General features: G+C 35.6%; 1 protein-coding gene across 1 annotated transcript in view; it reads left to right on the top strand.

Annotated features, from left to right (window-relative positions):
* Positions 1-3,766: 3,766 nt before the first annotated feature.
* The window catches only part of pcsk1 (proprotein convertase subtilisin/kexin type 1), a 59,138-nt gene continuing 41,095 nt past the window's right edge, over positions 3,767-21,809 (top strand). The window contains exons 1-3 of the mRNA XM_039759382.1: positions 3,767-4,240; positions 12,680-12,784; positions 16,192-16,314. Of these exons, the coding sequence (XP_039615316.1) occupies positions 4,070-4,240; positions 12,680-12,784; positions 16,192-16,314 (399 nt within the window). The 5' untranslated portion in view covers positions 3,767-4,069. The remainder of the gene's footprint in view (positions 4,241-12,679; positions 12,785-16,191; positions 16,315-21,809) is intronic.

Below are 21,809 nucleotides of genomic sequence, written 5' to 3'. Positions count from 1 at the left end.
GTGTGATGAGACTTCCTTTATGACAAGGTTGCATATTGCATTTTTCACATAATATCTGGTTTCCTACTGTATTCCTATGCTGCAGTTTTGACTGGCGAACAACCCATAAACTGGTCAGATGTGAGGGCATGTATGGAGGTACATGTAACAATCCTGTGGCAGAACCGTGGTTATTACTGCAAGATTCTGTCTTCAACCTGTTGCATTCTAAAACATCCTTTGAATCTACTGTGAATAAAATAAAATTAATAGGAAAGTTAGTTAACAATAACTTACTAAAATAGGGTAATGTTTCAAACTCCAAATAGCCCTCCAGCTTCCAGCCTTAATTGTAAATATATTCAATATGTCTAACTTAAATTATGAAGTCTTCCATTTACTTATTCAGTAAACTATACTGCTTTAATACATTTTGCAATTAGGGATTTTTCCAGAATTTGAAATTTGATGGGAGGAAAGGAAACTGTTTCATTGAGGCATACCATATAATGTTTTAAACTCAACAAAATATTTAAAATATTCAGATAGTTCATATCAGTCTTGAATGTCAATATTGTAAATACTTTATATCTTCCATCTACTAAATATTTGAAAACATTTTCACAGCTTTACATATAGCTATAATCTAGGCTTCTATATCTGTGACTCACATGTCTAAACATTCATGATTCTCTTTCACTGCTAAATTGAAATAAAGGAGGTTAACTCCCTTGAGACAAAGATCCTAGAAAAAAAAATCAAGGCTAGGCATTAAAAAGCAGTACATTTTCGTTACCAAGGATACAGATACTTCTTGCTGCCATGTTAACTGTGCCTCCCCCACCCCCAGGTGATGAAGGCACAAGTATGAAGAAAGACTATCCTCAAGGTAACATTATATAATGTTTTTACTATTAAATTACCTCTTGTTTCTTTGTTTTGACTTTTAAGAGTAATATAATGTAAATTTGATTCTTCTGTCAAATTCATGTAAGTGCAAATGTAAAATTTATTTATATGGAAAGGAAAAGCAACAGTGCAGATGAAGTGGGGCTAGAGTTAGAAAAATTAACATCTCACTTCAATATGAGTGTGTGGAGTCAGCACAACAGTGTTCTTAAAAACATGTACTTTGTATGATTGTTTCTTAAGAAATACTGCAAAACAATGAAATTATCTAATGATATAAAATGAAGTGATTGAAGACAATACACACAGAATTCACCAATACAGATACACACCAATGTATCAAAGGGTAAAGCAGAGCAATCAGTAAGCTTCCTCATGTTCCAAGGTAAATACAAAGACAATGATTTGGAACACCTGACTGTGGATTGGGAGAGTTGCCCACTGTGTTGGAGGCCTTTCTGAGACAGTTTGCCCCTACATCTACATACATATTTGAAATAAAACACATATTATGAAAAGTAAACCCCTATATAATATGTTATAAATAAAAAACCTGGTAATAAAAAATAATTGAGGAACTTTGATTATCTAGTTCATTTTAGGCTAGAAGCAGCACCTGGTGTTACACCGATAAGTAATTTTAAGTTCTGGTCCATTTGCTGCTGATTTACTAGTCACACACACAGGCTTTGGGCTTTATGTATTAGATGTATAATGGATATCCACTGCTTATTAAAAAAAATTACTGTCAGATATATAGTAAGACCTCAAAAGCTCTGGAACGGAAACTCCTATGTTTGAAGCTGCTGACATTATAATTAAAAAATGCCCACTAAACATAATGTACATTTTAACAGTTTAAAACAGAATGGTAGTGTAATCACTTTGTTTATAACCTTTGTTACAGCAAAGCACTACTGTGTCAAACCTATCTGCAACTCTCAGAAGCAAGTTCAAGTGCAAGTGGTAGAAAACATTAACAATTATGTAAATCGATGTCCTAAAACAAAATACTCAACCTAGCAACCTACATTTTAGTACTATCCAATGTAACTATAAATCATGCAACTAAAAGTAATGATTACAGTATGTTGAGAATAGTCAACTGAAAGAAATCTTCAAAGATGTCTTTTAGATTGTTAAAATATTCCTATAATAAAATCAGTCTTATAAGATACAAAATTGTAATTTATTCAATAAAACAGTATTGTCATCCGCATCATCCCTTTAGTAACATCACAATATAATCTGGGTGCAGTTATTGCTTGAATTTATACCAAGAAAGACAATATTGAGCAAATTGTTATTATAAATTAATGATCTTAACAGATTACTAAGGGTAATACTCCATAATTACAAGGCAAATGATATGCTGCATAAACATAAAATGCTAAGAATTTAATAGAGATAGATAGATAGATAGATAGATAGATAGATAGATAGATAGATAGATAGATAGATAGATAGATAGATAGAGTGAACTCATGTGTTCCAAGACAGATAGAATGATTTTATAATTGTATAAAGGAAATTATCTTCTGCATGCCAAATGTTCAGGGAATTAACAAACCTCAACTTCTACCAACACTCATAGACTATTATTACTATTTTCACTATAATATATTTATTTTTATGTTGGTCTAGTGACTACTCACTTTTTATTCCAATTAACATAAGGAATATGTATATAGATTGGTTTTAAACAATAGTTTATTAACAAGCATTTAACCAAAAAGGTTAAATCAATAAAATGTATTTTACATTTATTATAACTGACAAATTTAAAAAAACTAACATTAAGTATAAAAGAATAAAAAACAAAAATTGTCCATCCTGAATGGACCACAATACACCTTCAATTCCACACACTTAACAGAAAATATCACTTTCATTGGCAAGATTATAATACGTAAACACAGAATTTCAGTGCTTTACGCATTAATAGTTTGAGTGTTCTGTTCCATGACCCTTTGTGTTTTCACCTTTGGAAGATGTCATTTGCTTTTTAATTTTCATCGGTACATCACTTCAGAACTGCTTTGGGCTGTTACCCTGCCTGAGGTTTGTTTCCTGCCTTGCGCCCTGTGTTGGCTGGGATTGGCTCCAGCAGACCCCGTGACCCTGTAATTAGGATATAGCGGGTTGGATAATGGATGGATGGACATCACTTCAGAAATGGAAGTCTCCTTTTAGAACGTAATCTGCCACGTAAAAGAAAAACGTAACAAGTGAAAAAGAAAACTGAACAACCTTTAAAATGCCTTAAAATACCTAGAAGATAAGACGAATACAAAATTTCATTTGTCGAGACACTTTAAAAATACTGGACAGACAGACAGACAGACAGACAGACAGACAGACAGACAGACAGATAGATAGATAGATAGATAGATAGATAGATATGATCTGAGATGCTGAAATTAACGGCCGCCTAAACAATGAGCATATCGAGTTATATTTTCTCAGGCATTATAGTAAATTTGAGTTGACGTCTGAACAAAATATATTCCTGAGTTAGATATTAAGACATGACCACCTGCACACATATACTCCCATACTCACAAAGATAAATCAAGTATACACTGTAAATATGAACGAGCATAAAAGACAGAATAAACCAACTAAGCATACACATATCAGCTTTTCTAAGCCTCCTGTTTTTAAAATAATGACCAGAATCCGAGCCGAGCTTTAATGCAAAGGCCCCCCTCCACTCAGTATTATAAGTGTCTAGAACATCTTTCCGCGATGAACAGGGCGCGTCTACAGACGAAGACAGACAGGGATGGGTTTTCGCATGAGTACCCTGCAGGCAGCGCATCCCCCCACCAACAACCTCAGTTTCTCACATCTTTAAAAGTCGCTTCTATTTTTAGAATCTTCCCACGTCGCCAGAATCCCACTTTTCTCTTGGGATCTCAGTGCGCTTCGTTCTCCAGGTAGGCTCGATTTTGACGTCAGAGGCAGGCTGTCGTAGTTTGACGTGTAAACACAGAATCCCATCCCATCTCACTATAGCATGCAGTTTTTGCATTATTATTTATTTAATTTTTCAATAAGGCAACACCGTGACTCGACTGAGATCTACTTAAAGTCGAAAGGAGAAGCTTTTTTTTAATTTGACCGCTTTTTTCTCTCAGTCTTTTTTTTTTTGTAAATATACAAATCTATATTTTTTACAATGGATACGAGATGCTGTATGTTTCTCTCCGCTGTTTGCGTGCTTTTATGCACTCCGGACATTTCTGCTGATGAAAAACAATACGTCAACGAATGGGCAGTAGAAATCCCAGGAGGAGTCGATGCCGCCAAAGCAATAGCCGAAGACCTGGGTTACGAATTAGTGAGACAGGTAATTTCTGTACTATTTCTCTCCGCCAAAGTAACGTTGTTTGCTGGCGGCAGGTGCCTGGCGCGCATCTTGCCAGTGGCACGTGCGAGTTTACCGTGCGCCCCACCGTCGGTTGTAGTTAAGTTCATCACTGCTGGGCTGTCAGGGTTTATTCTTGTTCCGTGAGTTTTTAATTCACAGATTATTGAAAAATTGAAACAGCAAATAAAGTGGAAGTTTAGCTGTTTAAAGAGATTACGATTTGTTGTACTGAAAATACACCACATGGTGTTCAGGTGGCAAAGGTGCGGTTTGCTGTTCTCGCCAGCTGCCGGGTGCGGGTTTCCTTCTGCGCCTCCAGACGCCCATCACTACATCCACACTTTCCGTAAGGTTACAAGGAGAAACTTTGACAGTAAGCGCATTATGGCAGTCGTCTGAAAAATCATATAGTGCGGAGAACGCCGATGTAGTGATGAGAACAAAAATAAGGTCGTCTTTCCCGTCAGTGAAAGCAGCGTATTTGAGGGGCACATGGGGTATCATTTATTTAGAATGGATTTTTAAGATTTATTTTTTGGATGATTTTAGTTTTAATTCGGGGATGGTGTAGTGGTTTGCAATTTTGCCCCAGTATCCTGGGCTCGAGTTATAGTCTTCGTGGACTGTACATTTTTCCCAGGGCACTCCTGTTTTTTTTCCCACACGCCAAAGTTGTTAATCGGCACCTCCAGACTAGCTGGTATGTGGGTGTACGGTGCGCCTCGTTGATGGATGGTTTCTGATATAAGCTGCAAGCCCCCCGAGACTCCGAAATGAATGCAATTATTTGTAATACTACTACTCTACAGTTTGAAAGTGAGATTCGTATCAGAATTGGTTATTTGACAGCTTTGTAAACAAAACAAAATTCACCTAACGCATACCATGTATTTGCTCAGCAGTCTGTTTTCCAGGCAACTGATAACAGGCATGCAGGTGAAAAGATGGAGAAGATTTTTTTCTCTCTCATTTTCTGGTAAGGACCTTACAGTGGACAAATCTACAACATGGGGATTCCAGAAATAAGTTGGGAGATGTAAATATAATTTAACTGCATAATATGCGTCATATTTTAGCTTTAAAGTTGTCAACCTAGAATTTTAAAGCAATTCTTATTATAAACCAGTTAATAGGCAGTATGTTACTGTAGCATGTTTTCTTGCCAATTAATTGTACAAGGTCTTCTGTGCCTTCTCTGGTTTAGCAATGATAACAATATGCAGTTACACTGTTTTTCCTTTGCTTGGAAGAATTTCAGGCAAGTCACTCTGTCCTACCATGCCACTTCTTGCATATGTGTGTTCTTTGTTCAGATCTCCAGTGTCCTTACAGAATGTCATGTTCATGGGCATCTTGTATACTTTTCAGTGGGTCACATTTGCACCTCCCTGAGCAATACACATTTTCTGTGGATTCCCTGTGTGGTCAGATCAGTAGGTCTTGCAATTTAATGAATACAATTTTATTTTTTTAAACTAAGTGACCCTGTTTCATTGTCAGGAAAACAAGTTTCATTTAAAAGTTGAATGAAAGTAAAAGGCTTACAACTTTTTCTGTTTCCAACTGTTTCATGTCCACTGTCATTTTATGTTTTCTGCAGAAAAATACTTTTTTTAAACATTATTTCAAATGAAAGTAATCTGATATAAAATTATTTACAGTATGTTAAATGTTTTAAAATTTTCAGTGCTTTTGAATAATGGAAAAAATAAACATATACTTGGTAACAAGGCCTCGGAGATCTACTATGTGATACTCCAGCCATTTTCAGTTATCTGAACTTAATGTGCAATTTAAATTATGTTAATTTCTCTCAAGTTGCCATTGATGTCAGTTATGCTATTTATAAATATGGACCAAGGAGTATGGATGTACTGTGAAAAAAAGTGATTATACTATAAATGAAAATGTATGGGCCTGATATTTAAAGAGCAGATTAAGTTTCAATGATTGATGTGACATAAACCTTTCATACTACTAGAAAATTCATACATTGACAGTCTTGATAAATTTTAAGATTTGTTCACCCTGTAGTATCGGTTTAACAGTTTGCTTTAGTGAAAAAGTAGAAAAAAAGATTAAATAAAGAACTATTTACATAAAAACAGAAACCTAAAATGAGCAGAAACAGATTTGGGAAACACAAGATAAGATAAAGTGGAATATTTAGTAAAACACCTAAGTCTATTTAAGTTTTTGACTGTCATATTGAAAATAGTTAAGTCAAATTTGTGCAAGAGAAATAAATCCAGAGAAATATCCAGGCAGCATTGGGTGCAAGGCAGAAATCAAACAGGGACAGGACACCTGTCTGTCATCGCAAAAATAAAAAATAAAAATAAAAAAGCACACTTCACACAGAGAGTAACATGGTGTGGGATTCAAAGTCAGGATGTTGCCTTCTTGAGGCTCTGTGTACTGTAAGTTCTCTATAAATGTGTGGCAGTAAAACATAACTGAAACACAGCATTATGAAGGTGTAACAAGCCATGACTATATTTGATTTCTAAGAAAGGTTAAGTATTATAGTTTTTAAACTGTAATAATGCAAGCACCTGAAATATGAATGGTGTTGTTCATAGTGCATTTTTGCTGTCAATAAGTAAAACATAAATTTGTAATTTTTTTTTTTTATTTATTGAAGCAAAAATGTCTTTACAGTACTTATATACGCTAGCATTCAGATGTTTGCAGTCATCCAGAAATGTTGACATTATTGATAGAAATTGATCCTTTTTATACAATACCATTAAACTGATTTAAAAATATAGCCAAGACATTTCTAATGTTTCAAATGGCTCTGCTGCACTTACCCTCCTGTGCTGTTGTGCATCTGGGGTATCTGCTTCTTTTCCAGTTTTCCTTCTTCTCCTAAGATAGTTTGTCTCTTGAATAACCTTTATTTTACAAAACTACAATAGACACATTTCTTGAGAAAGCTTTTTTGTTTTGGCAATTTTTTAACCCAAAATTGAACTTTAGGTGTGCCAGTACCTTGCAAACCAAGGAAAGAAAATTTAATTACTTTATTGAAAAGTGTGACAGGTCTCAACTGTGCTAATGCAATTATAAATGTTTCTTTAATACCAATTAGCATTTAAACATGTTTAATTAAAGACAAGCTCTTAAGAGTTTACCATTAAGACACTGAAGAAATAGCTGCTGTAAATGGTGCGTTGTAGTCATATGTGCGTAATAAATTATAAATCAGTCATTCCAAGCCATTTGCAACATTAGTTATGTCTTGGCCATGTTTTAAGTCAATTTAATGGCACCTTGTTTTACTTAAAAGTATCGGTTTCTATCAAAAACATGAAACTTTCTCGGTGATTACAAACTTTTGAATGGTAGGTTACATACACTGTAACATTTACTCTGAAAAGTTACAACTTAAGAACATAAGTAGTCGGGCATTTTATCCCAGCATAGAATGTCACTTCCAATACATGTGATAATTCCTAAATATTGTGTAGTTGAGATCTGATTACTCCGAAGAGTGCAACATTTAACTAAAATACAAATTATACTGGTTTCATGTAGATATGGCTGTGTGCCTGAGAAAATATTTCATAATATTTGAGAAAAAAAAAGACTATTAACAAATTTCAATGTACATGTTGATTAAAAGATTTTAAACTAACACCTGATTTCCACTGTATTTACTGCCTTCATAATTTTTAACATTAATATCATGTCACCTCTTAATGTTTGTTTATCTAAGTTTTGAAGGTGCAACTCCTTTTGTCTTTCTTTTTAGTTTTGGCCCCACTATTTTTTTGTTTTCTAGTACTTCAGCTTGTCGCTTGAGCATTTCTTACTCAGTTATATTCTTTCAATATGGAGACCAAATGCAACCTCACCAGTGCATGCGTAACATGTTAGGATTTCTTTTCCAGTTAAGTGTTGACAGAGCTACAGTATGTCTTTCAACTAAGCTGTACTGAGTTGGTTCTTAAGTAGTGAATGTTTGGATGTTTGGAAAGTCTGATAGCTGGTGTTTGTCAGGGACATTTTGGATGTCAGTTCATAAGACTGGGAGGAGTTGTGGCTGGCTTGGGTTCAGTGAAGTCTAGGGTTACTAAAGATCAGGACCAATTTGGATGAGGATTTCTGTTTGGAAGAGGAGAGTACAGAATCTGCATAAAAGGTATAGAGATGTTAATATTTTATTAAAAGAAAAAAAGGAGTTTAGGAAACAAACCATCAGCCTCAGCAGTTTTCCATAGGTCAAAGAATCTAGCGCCACCTAGAGCTCTGACAATGTAATTGGGGAATCCAATGTGGTGGCATCATCCATTAAAAGTCTAGGATGGGACAACTTATCTAAAAAAGAATGCATTTTTTGGAAAGGACTTAGTTTTCAAGGAATAATTCATAACAGAAGTTACAAAACCAGTTATTGTGTATCCAGAGGCTTGTTAATCCATCCATCATCCAACCCACTATATCCAAACTACAGGGTCACAGGGGTCTGCTGGAGCCGATCCCAGCCAACACAGGGCAGGAAACAAACCCCGGGCAGGGCGCACACACACACACACACACCAAGGACAATTTAGAATCGCCAATGCACCTAACCTGCATGTATTTGGACTGTGGGAGGAAACCCACGCAGACACGGGGAGAACATGCAAACTCCACGCAGAAAGGACCCGGGAAGCGAACCTGGGTCTCCTAACTGCGAGGCAGCAGCGCTACCCACTGCGCCACCCCGGCTTGTTAATACATTTTAATAATTTATTTTTAATGTAGTATTTGTAAAGGCTTTACATTTCTGTAATCTTAATTCCAGCAGTGATGCTTACATACAGAAACATAATAGTGAGCTCTTGTGCAATAAATTTCAAATTTTATTTTCTGCAACAGCAAAAAGTTTAATACAGACCATATTGGTCTGATCAGTAGCTCATGCTTCACATTCTCCACATGAAGACGGGCCTGCTCCAAGGATGAGAGGTGAATTTCAAGATCAGGAGTTTTTTGCTGGTACATCATGATATGTTACTAGCATATCAAATTGTGAAATTATGAGAAAACCTTTTATGCCTAACTACACATATGCAGGGCCATCCATAAAGCCTGAGATGATATTAATTAAATCTACAAGGTAGAGGCAAGCATATCATAGAATACTTTATTGTGGAGCAAAGATGAGTTAAGCCTTCAATGGAAAGCACAAAAAAGCTTTGGGAGATTGTGCATTTACGGTTAGTGAAGCTGAATATTTCAAGGGATGCATTAACAATAAGAATGGTGTGAAAAATTCATTGAGAAAAATGAAAATGTTTTAGTGGGAGGATTTAACAATCAAAAAAATAAACAAATTTTAAATCAGAAATAGGCTTTTACAGCAAATTAAAAACAGTCAATTTAGCAATGCAGTTAGAAACAGGAGTTGATATTTTATTGGGAGATTTTATAAATTTCAATTGATACTGTCAATAATATTTTAGTCTTTCAGATTTAAAATGAATGATTACAAAATGAATGATGATTTATATAGTATTGATGGAATAGATTCAAGAGAGGGATTTTTTTACCATCCATCTGCATTAGTACAAAACATTATCTACTGATACAGTCTGAATCTTTGTTAAGAATTCTGGGCTAGTGCTGCTAAGGTTTAGCTGATGAAAGTAGCATTTATCAGAGCACATCTCTGTCCATTAATCTGGATTCCAGAACAAAACCGCATCCCAGTAATCAATGACACTTTTGCCCAGTGAAGGTTGGGTGGTAATTTTTGCCTTGGAACCCCTGCAGATATGTTTCCTTCTCTAGCCTAACTGGAGTTATTTTTTTTTTTTATATTTTTTTCTGTCCTCCCAGCCAATCTGACTTTACCTTTTTCTTTGTTTCTTATTCTTTAATATATTTGCCTAATCTTTTTTATTTTTCATTTCATATAATGTTTTGTGTTTGTGTTGCCAGGTAAAGCACTTTCAGTTACATTGTTTGTATGAAAATGTGCTATATAAATAAAGGTTGTTTTGTTGCACATTTGCAGTTTACTCCATAATCTCAGATGTTCGAAGAGGCTACTCAGTAAATAGGAGAAACCAAAAGATAAAACAGGTGACAATAAATAGGAAGGCAATAAGCAACAGGTGTCTCTATGCATCCCCACTCCACTGTAAACATGAATTGAAAACGACTAGCAGGGCTACCTTTCCGGTTCCCACTCCAACCAAGCCAGTGACAACCCACATCCAAATCCAAAATGTACCATCTAACCCTACTGGCAACCACTAAAACAGTACAGAATAGCTTAAAGCTAAGTCTGACTCCAAGAAGCATACAGTATCTATTGCCTAAGGCAGTGCCAAACAAGTCCTTGAAGCCAAAGAAGACCTCTCTCATAACAATTATGTTAAACAGTGCCCATAGACAAAATGGTAGACAATATTGACATTCTAAACAGATAGCATTCTCCCAGAAGGATGGTAGAAAAGTATATTTTTTTGTGATTGCAAAATGTGAATGCGTTCATTTGAATGAGAATGTGCCAGTAGTTTCCAGAGCTAGCTTTGGTCAATGATCACTTGTGCTTAAGTATGTAATATATTGAGTTCGGTTGAATGCAGCAGAAATGTTCAGAGGTATATCTTTACTGGTTTTAGTTAATGCTGAAATGAAGTTGGGAAAAGACGAAAATACACTGGCCCATATAGGAAAGATTAAAAATAACCTTGCAATCAATAAAGTTGATGATCTTCAATATTCATGGGTTTGGGCAGTATAAATTATGACGTCTCTTCAGTATAGGAGCAAAATCATACAAGGGTAGAATTACAGTAAAACTGAGCATAAATTATTTAGAAAATCAATGGCATTTCAATGTTTTTGTTTAATTTCCAAAATATAAATGTTATTTATGTGGTTTCTGTCTTCCAGGTTCTGAATGCTTAGAACTTAGTTATCCCACTTGATGTTCCAGTAAAATAATCTGTTTTTAATCATAGCTGATAATTTCCATCATCATTCTAAATTCCAATAAGATTTTTATCTACTCAGTTTTAAGTTTATATAGTTGTTTCTTAGAAAGCTAAGGTGAACTTGAGTTTCCATACTTGATTGAAAAGTATGCTCAGACATGGTTTCCTTTGTATGCAGATATTTTTTTATGAGTTCAGGTTATTCCCTATAAGGTGCTGATGTCTCAGCATAGTGCATGGTTCAAGTAAATCTTTGAGCCCTTGCCCGACTTTAAAGAGAGAGATACAGAGTATTCTAACTCATCTGTCTATCCTATATTCAATGAACAGAATGTCAGTGTTTCCTTAGAATTCCATGTTACCTTTTTTGCTTTTTTATGACTAAGGCTGTCAGTGTACTAGCACTGATTGTACTCAGTTTGATTGGTTGTCTGCAAAGAATTCCTTTTCTCGATTTCAGTTTTAACAAATGGATTACTACAACTTAGTGTTACTACTTATTTCTGTAAAGGATTCATTTACTAAGGTTGGGACCTTCATATTTACATATGAAATTATAAGAATGGAGATAATGCTGCTTTGGTCACACTCAGCAGACAGTGTAGCACACCCACCCATTTTACAAATGAAATGTGCAGCACAGGATGGAATCTGTCACTAAAGGAATCAAACCTTTCCATTTAAAAACAACACAAAACTTCTAGAAACAGCTCTCATGTTCTTGCCCACTTTTTTGTTCCGGGTCTATATGTGGAACGTGTTGATATCTTTTGGTTTGATGAGTTTAAACAGAAATCGATTTTATGGAGTTTCTTGACATTTCTGACACTGACTAAAATAATTCTTTTGAAACCTGTGGCCTAGTGATTTTTTTTTATTTTATCTTCTTAACAAGTGGAGAAGTGACTATTTTATTTCACCTTCCCAACTACTCAGTGAAATAAAACACAAAGGTAACTCCTCCAGTTTGTGTAGATATTTCAGACATAGTTAGGGGTGAATAGTGCTTTGTGTTCAATTAAAGTTTTGACTGAAGATTGAAGACCTAAATATAAATTTTTATGAAGTTGCTCCGAATTTTGCTCTTAATCCTTTTATATATATATATATATATATATATATATATTTATTTATTTATTTGTGTGTGTGCGCACATAAGCTGGAGTTAATATTTGGACTTTTTCATTATTTAACTTCACTATATGCTATGTATTTTTTTTGTTTTGTTTTTATATAATTTCAGAAATGTCTGTCATCTTGCTTATTGTATATGGAATGTCCTGCTAATAGAAGTTTGAATCCTTTTAATAATTTGCTAAGATATTCTATTGTATCAAATTATGTTTTTAATGCAAATGAAAAAATTACATGAAATGTAATCAGTACTGTATCTTTTTTAAGTACTGTATTCTCACCTATTACTAACTAGAAATGGTTTAAGGTAAGCAAGTGTAAATGTACCTTTTTTTAAATTATACTTCAGATTGGAGCACTTGAAAATCATTATTTATTTAAACATCCAAGTCATCCAAGAAGATCGAAACGAAGCCTAGATCACATTACCAAGAGGCTTTCAGAAGATGGAAGGGTAGGTTGTTTTAGTGATGTCAATATTGTCTAAAAATGACCAGAAGTATTAAATACAAATAAAATAAGACAATATTTTAAAAGAGGCATTGTAAAAATATCTACAAAAAATGCCAAATACTTAAATGAAGCTCTGTTAACAAAACATTTTATTTTAGGTGTGGCAGAAATCATTTATGTCTTTGTACTCATTTGTGTAGTTTTAATTTTTAGACTGTTAATTTGGAGTCTGAAAATAGTTGTCAGCACCAATATCAGCACCAGCATTTGTGAAGAATATCCTGTCTGTTTTGTGTCCAAGTGCACTCTGTAGTAAAATGCTTAAAACAGCTTTTGCATTTTAATAACTGCATTGATGACCTTTTCATTTTTTCATAAGTGCACTTAATTCATCTTTGAATCTGTAATAGAACATAGTTATTTCCTTTCTGACTTTTTTGATGCCATTTCTCATTTACATTTTTATTTGCTCTTAAACTTTCCATCAGCCTTTTCAAACGATTTTGCAAAATGAGAACAGTTTGATCTTTGTATTAAAATGGAGGGATAAATTATTTAGCATCTTTTCTTTGTGTCTCTGAAATGCTAATTGTTCAGTAATAGTCCAGTCAGATAATGTTTAATTGAAATTAATGAAATATGCATCAGTATGGTGTTTTTTGCATGTTTTGTCAAGGTACAAGTGATAACATACCTTACACTAAAAAGTATTTTTAAAGTATTGTTACACAAGGCATTTATATAACTGTTACACTATACAAAAATAGATTTTCTAGTATAAAAAACGCTATAAAATATTTTTGAAGTCTTAAAAAGGTTATAATCAATACTGTAAACAAGCAAAGAAAATAACTAAAATATTGTCATAAATGTAAATAATTAATATTGATGTATTGATCACTAGTATTAGTATTGATTTATAAATATCAGGAAGACTTTTTGTTTCACTTTTGTCTGTCTGGTTTGAGAGCCTACAAAGTTAACACATAAACATGTACTGTACTAGTGCACCAGGGTAATTTAACATAATTTAACATCAAAAGTTAATGTACCAGCACTAGTCTTTGTACTGTGAGATAAAATCTGGCCATCTGTATAGCTCTACTTGAACACTTTGATAACAGATAGTGCAGTGATGCAGCAGTGCTGATCGGAACACAACCCTTGATTTAAATTGTTTAGGCTAATTATAATTAAACCTTCTAGCTTGTAAGTGTTTATTACTTAGCAGTGTTGTCAGGGGAATTTACTTCAAATGTTGTATTAGACATGTAGGTTGGCAAAATATAGGCTTTATTTTTAAACTGTTGTTATTTCAAATAAAAATTCAAAATAGAAATGTATTTATAGCAGAATCCCTTAAAATAACTTACTTCTAAACTAGTATATTTAAAAGCATATTTTTTCCTTTCCCAAACTCCTGCTGTGGCATGGCATTTAGCTGTTTTTAATTTCCTATAATATTCATATTGGGATAAGTTCTGTCTCATTTTCAATAAAGTGAGTTCAAAAACTGGATCAATGGGTCAGTGCTTAGTTTTAATATTCTCATAAAACACCTTACAAATAGGGCTAGTCGTGAACTAGGAGTCTAAGAGTTCTAAAGCACTTCCAATAATACCCACTAGAAGGAGGATTTCACTGTCCAAACCCACCTTATAATGAGAGAAAGCACAGAATCTTTATAAAATAAAAGATTTTGTCTTCACAAAAAGGTATTGCAATCACGATGAAGCACCATGGAACACAAAGACAAAACTGAATCGCCTATAACAAAGGAAATCCAAGTCGTACAAGCTCTCAATATAGAATGCAAATAGAGAGGTTGAAATAACAGCAAGATAGGCAAAATATACAAAAGGAATAAGGACAGCAAAAACATAAATAACTCACCTACTTCAGAGCACATTCATAATGAACCACCAGGAACTGTGGAAGACCCTCCAGATTTATAGAGTGGAGGGCAGTTGCTGGTGGTGATTGGCAGGTGGCACTGCCTCTTGGGGGACCACCGACAAAAAACGTGGAACATAACTAAGGCAGCTTATATATGCAGACAAAACCAAAGATAAAGAAAGATGCACGTAATCAGGATAAAAATGATTAAAAATGAATAAAAGAGACATAAAATATTGATTTGAACCCCAGCCACAGAAGTAACCCCGAGATATGATAGGTTCATCAGGAAAATTTGTTAATATCTTTTGATTTGGAAATTTCAACAACAAGGCAAAGAATTTTTTTTTATATAGAACTCTTCTATCATGAAAGAACACTCATAGCCTTGGTTTGGAATGTGGGATGTGGGTTGAGGTGGGATCTGGTATGAGTTGGGGTGGGTTAGACCCTCCTCTATTCAATAATTCTTCCCTAGTGGGGAAACATGGGGTGGGTAGCAGGATGTTAGAAGAAGCAGGGACTGATGTGGGCGGAGTTGGAAGTCAGATGTCTTCATATTCTATTATCCTCATATATCTGCACGATGTACAAATGTTAGCATATGTCGAAGACATTAGATGTTTATTCAATTAATATTGTTAGTAATGATATTTATTAATTAATTCATTCATTCATCACCGAATGAGATAAATACTAGCCCCTGCTGTACCAGAATATACTGTAGTAATATCATATATTTGCAGAGCCACAGAGCCATGAAGTCTGTGCAGTTTTAAAATATACTGTCACGTTACACTATTGAGACAGTGCTGTTAGGATAGAAGTTAAGGTTAGTGTTTAGTGTAAGCAGTAAGTGGTAACACTCAGACATCCAACCCTACCTGCAACTGACCTCAACCCATCCTGCATCCTATAGCAAGGACCCTCTCAAAGATCATCCTAAAGAGTTTTTAATTTAGAAGAGACAGAACACCTTGTTTACACATAGATTTTTACAACTGGAGCACAAACAAGTTAACTTGCTGAACATTACACCGACTGAACTAGCAATGTTGGGGTTTAAACTCAAATATCCTAGGCAATATTAGTTTATACTTGACTTTAGTGCCATAACAGTATTAGTTTCATGAAACAATTTGATAAATCTCATACAAATTAAACATCTACACAAACTAGCAACATAAGATGAACAACTAGAGCACACTGCCTAAAACGAATAAAGTGTTATAGCCTCTGCTTGGCAAGTCTTATATCATAAGCACTCTTAGGCAGCATAGTGTAGCTGTATGCATTGTTTTTTGTTTATTTTAATAAATATGTACAATATACTTTTTTGCTGTAGATATAAACAAAAAGATCAGCATTCATAGATTTGTTTTTTACATCTTTATATTGCATGTATTCAGGTATACTTTTTAAATTTGTAAATTAGCTTTAATATCAAAATAACAAAATTCACCATTGCTCAGCCAAAGACAAGGATAATATTTGCCTTTTAATATGACACAGGTGTCTTGGGCAGAACAGCAATATGAGAAGAGAAGGACAAAACGAGCTCCACTCCAAAGCTGCAATGACTGCACCACAGAGAAACTGTTTGATGATCCAATGTGGAGTCAACAATGGTACCTGGTGAGTTTTCATTTCATTGTAGATTTCTTATAAGTATTATGTATCTCGAAACGACAGTAATTGACAAGTAAATTAGAGGAAACTGGGAACCTGAAAAGAATGTATTGATCCATTCGGTGTTGTACAATTATAGGTAATGAACAAGTAGGTCAGTTAATTTATGTCAATACATTGCTAATCACCAAAGGACGATAAATGTACTAGCAATTGCTGTATTAGTTTAGCATTAAAGAAATTAATGTAAAAGCGTTATTCTGCTTGCTTCAATATATTTTATTGGATATGACTTTTAAGCCCATTTTATGAGTGAATGGGGGTACAGAATAATGCTTCGCTAAATACCATGTTTTTTCCTTTTGCACTTACCTTCAGAGATCTGATTTTTCTAAAAATGGAGAGTGCAAAACAAAAGATGCAATTAGAAGCTTTTATAGTTGCATATTTTAAGCAAACAAATGTAAAGGCTGTCATACATCATTTACATCATGTTCCTGCATATTGAAAAAGACAGTTGCACAATACAGAGCCATTAAAATAGCTAAAAGCAAATTAGCATGATTACAGAGCACATTTTTTTCTGTATCCACAGCATTACAATATAGAGAAAGCTACTCTGAATTTGTCATCAACATGGGAGATTGTGTTGTACTGTTGTTTAACAACATAAAGATAAGGAACGGCATACAAAACTTGTTTTTTACATTAAATTACATTTTTAAAAAAGGCTGTGTAAATTGGAATCACTTTAAGATAGATTAAAAAGTAATATGATCCGAAAAAAATAAAATAAAATAAAAATGTGGCTTATTCCACTACCATGCACCATGATTAGGACAGCAGATGATTTAAATACTGCATAAGCAGTTGAAGTGTAGAAATTTAACCCACTATGAAAGGTGGTTCAGACAATGAATAGATGGGTGTTTATGCAAATTTGAATGAGAAAATGTTGATTGTATTGGCAGGAAAACTCTATAAACAGCATAAACAAAAAATAATTTGAAACAATAGGATGTCAAATGTTTTTGGACCAAAAACCAAATTTACAGTTTATCTCAAAACTAAACAATGATATAGTATATTCCATTCACACGTAAACTGACACTATGATACAATTAAAAATTGATTCCTTTTACTGTCCTCATTCTATTAGATTTTATTAGAGTTCATTAGTTTGGATATCGTAAAAGATGATAAGACAAAAGAAAAAGAGTTGGGGCAACACTGCAACCCCATATATTATTAAGACAAAATATTAAAGGCATTGCAGCAAAAAATGTCCCTCTTTTGCTGTTTTAACTGGTTCTAATCATCTTAAATATAGTGGGGGCAGCTGAAATTTTCACCTTCTCTTGGCACAAAATAAATTCTTATGACACAAGTCTCAAACTAGACTGGACAAAATGACAACATTTCTTGTTAAGTAAAGACCAGGCCGGAAGAGCAGGATCTAGGGGGATAAACACCAGAAGTGATGTCAGAGGTGGTCAGGTTGTCAGTCATCCAGTGTGTAGATTGTGGAAGAGAAGAGGCATTAGTATCCTGTAGATCACAGTTGAGTTATCATCACCAGAGTCTATAAGCTGTCCCCAAGGTGCACATGTGTGACAATATAAACCAAGATGCTCCTACTGCTGCTCGTTGGTGACAATGAAATTACTGCCTAGTAACTGCAAGTATTTTAATAATACAAACTGGTTATTACATTAAAAATAGTTGAATATGTAAGTACGAATTTCACTGCACTCTGTAACAGTGATAACCCTACCCTTTTCACCTTCTGCCTGCACAAAATAGATTCATATGACTATCACTTGTGTTTTACTTTTACAACCATGCTTTCTGTCAATAATATTTTTCCTGCTTTGTTCTCCAAGCCTTCTCAGAGGTTTGGGGTGTGCTGTCTCATGATAACTGCCTAAATGCTTGTGCTTTTTGTCACATTAATTATTGGTATATGCAATTTCACAGTGTGGTGAGGATTGCAGAACTATACTCCATTGAATTTAAAGGTCATCAGTTCTTTAGCAAGCAGCAAATAGTACAGTAAAGTAAGCGGAATCATCTCACTCCAAATAGATAATTCATTATGGCCAGTTCAAGCTTCAGATGAATATATAGGTTTGGGCAAAGCAGGTTTATAGTTGTTTGTAGGGAAAAAGACATGTAGGCTATGATTGCTACACTCAAGCAAACTTTAGTAATAATAATAATAAGAAGACAAATGATACAAATAAATAATACAATAATTAATAAATAAATAATAATATAAGAATAAACTGTGTTTTGTGTACTCACAACTGTAAAGCTAATTTTGCCTACCTCTGTATATTAGTTACCACTAAATAACATACACCATGTGGTTAGTTAAAGTTCTTTCTTTTAATGAACTTACATATGTAGTGAGCAAATAGCTCATACTTGAAAAGTACACAAGGTGAAATATGCATCTTACATACAAGCTAAACTTTACATGATGAATCCTTAGTATTAACAAACATCTTCCTATACATCATTCTTGATAGGTTTAGCATGTATGGATAAATATTTTTCTTCTCAGATATTTTTGCAAAGTATGATCATTCTTAGTTACAGTGGTGCTTGAAAGTTTGTGAACCTTTTAGAATTTTCTATATTTCTGCATAAATATGTCATAAAACATCATTAGATTTTCACTCAAGTCCTAAAACTAGATAAAGAGAAACCAGTTAAACAAATGAGACAAAAATATTATACTTGGTCATTTATTTATTAAGGAAAATGATCGAATATTACATATTTGTGAGTGGCAAAAGTATGTGAACCTTTGCTTTCAGTATCTGGTGTGACCCCCCTTTGCAGCAATAACTGCAACTAAACGTTTCCGGTAACTTTTGATCATTCCTGCACACCAGCTTGGAGGAATTTTAGCCCATTCCTCCGTACAGAACAGCTTCAACTCTGGGATGTTGGTGGGTTTCCTCACATTAACTGCTCGCTTCAGGTCCTTCCACAACATTTCGATTGAATTAAGGTAAGGACTTTGACTTGGACATTCCAAAACATCTATATATATAATTCACTAAGGCAAGACACCCATGGAAAGCACGCCGGACGGGGCGTTGATTCACTAAGCTGTCGACAAGTAAGACGCCCATGGCGCATGCAGGAAGGAGCCACGCCCACCAACTCTAAGACCATTGGATACGACGACAACTCGCAGAACCACGCCCACCAACTCGGACGTGATGACACAGGAAAACCAGCGTCATTTATGTTCGTCTGTCGTAGAGTCCACATGCAACTCTGAGCCACGTTGACTGTTCATAGAGGCATGTTTGTTGCGGAAGTGAATCGCTATATGCAGCGTGTAAAACAGTTTGAGAGGGGTATCCCATGGGATCCTTAAAACAATTCTTTAAAACTTAGGTTAAAACACAATGAAGGAAGCAGTCTTTAAAAACCAATAAGCCCTGTGCTTCTGTTTCATTACCGTCTCACCTGTTTCACCAATGCAGGCCCTGCAACAGTCGAGACGCTCTCTCAGCAGCTGACCTTCTCTGTGCCTGACCGGTTCACACAGAGGCAGCGCAAGAGAATGCCACGCACACACAGGCTGCGCCAGAGACAGACAGAGGCACACATACAGGCAGCTGGTGGGCGGCTCTCCATGAGTTTCTCTTGCGAGCGGGCACATGACCAGGCAGTGTGTATGCTTCGAGAACAAGGGTGGACGCGGCATGCAACCGGGCACATGACCAGGCAGTGTGTATGCTTCGAGTGCGAGGGTGGACGCGACAGGACCATCTAGGAAAAATCATGTCGCGGATGTGAATTGCTGTAAACAGTGTGTAAAACAGTTTGTTTGTCACAGATGTGAATCGCTGTATGCAGCGTGTGGAACAGTTTGCGAGGGGTGTCCCATGGTCTTACAGTTGGTGGGCGGGTCTCTGTTGGTTGCTCTTGCGAGCGGGCACATTACCAGGCTGTGTGTATGCTTCAAGAGCGTGGGTGGATGCGACAGCACTATCTAATAAGAATCATATTTGTCGCGGATGTGAATCGCTGTATGCGGCGTGTAAAATAGTTTGTCGCGAATGTAAATCGCTGTATGCAGCGTGTAAAACGCTGTATTGTATGTTGCCCTCTCCAGAGTTACATCTTTTCATTCACCTACTGTCGTATCCTCAAAACCAACCCCATTTGGACAACTGTGTCTTTCAGGAGGCCCCTGGGAAGACCCAGGACACGCTGGAGGGACTATGTCTCCCGGCTGGCCTGGGAACGCCTTGGGATTCTCCCGGAAGAGCTGGAAGAAGTGGCCGGGGAGAGGGAAGTCTGGGCCTCTCTGCTTAAGCTGCTGCCCCCGCGACCCGACCTCGAATGGATGGATGGATGAATGGATGGTGTCTTTCAGGAGGTGTTCACCCATCAACACATAATTATGCGGCTTATGCTACACCGCGGGTTGGCTAGTTAGCTTTATTCTTCTTTAAACATTCTTTGATAGAATGACTTGTGTGCTTAGGGTCGTTGTCTTGCTTCCTTCTCTTGAGATTCAGTTCATGGACAGATGTCCTGACATTTTCCTTTAGAATTCTTAGATATAATTCAGAATTCATTGTTCCATCAATGAAGGCAAGCCAACCTGGCCCAGATGCAGCAAAACAGGCACAAACCATGATACTACCACCACCATGTTTCACAGATGAGATAAGGTTCTTATGCTGGAATGCGGTGTTTTCCTTTCTCCAAACATAACGCTTTTCATTTAAACCAAAAAGTTCTATCTTGGTCTCATCTGTCCACAAAACATTCTTCCAATAGCCTTCTAGTTTGTCCACATGATCTTTAGCAAATTGCAGACGAGCAGCAAAGTTTTTTTGGAGAGCAGTGGCTTTCTCCTTGCAACCCTGCCATGCACACCATAGTTGTTCAGTGTTCTCTTGATGGTGGACTCATGAACATAAACATTAGCCAATGTGAGAGAGGCCTTCAGTTGCTTAGAAATTACCCTGGGGTCTTTTGTGACCTCGCCAACTATTACACACCTTGCTCTTGGAGTGATCTTTGTTGGTCGACCACTCCTGGGGAGGGTAACAATGGTCTTGAATTTCCTCCATTTTTACACAGTCTGTCTGCCTGTAGATTGGTGGTGTCCAAACTCTTTAGAGATGGGTTTGTAACCATTTCCAGCCTAATGAGCATCAACAACACTTTTTCTGAGGTCCTCAGAAATCTCCTTTGTTCATGCCATGATAAACTTCCACAAACATGTGTTGTGAAGAGCAGACTTTGGTAGATCCCTGTTCTTTAAATAACACAGGGTGCCCACTCACACCTGATTGTCTTCCAATTGATTGAAAACTCCTGACTCTAATTTCATCTTCAAATTAACTGCTAATCCTAGTGGTTCACATACTTTTGCCATTCAGAAATATGTAATATTCGATCATTTTCCTCAATAAATAAATGACCGAGTATACAGTAATCCCTCGCTATATCGCGCTTCGACT

The sequence above is a fragment of the Polypterus senegalus genome, chromosome 7 (assembly GCF_016835505.1).
Source record: "Polypterus senegalus isolate Bchr_013 chromosome 7, ASM1683550v1, whole genome shotgun sequence".
Classification (NCBI taxonomy): domain Eukaryota; kingdom Metazoa; phylum Chordata; class Cladistia; order Polypteriformes; family Polypteridae; genus Polypterus; species Polypterus senegalus.
Note: the sequence above shows the minus strand (reverse complement) of the source record. Positions and strands in the feature narration are given on the sequence as shown.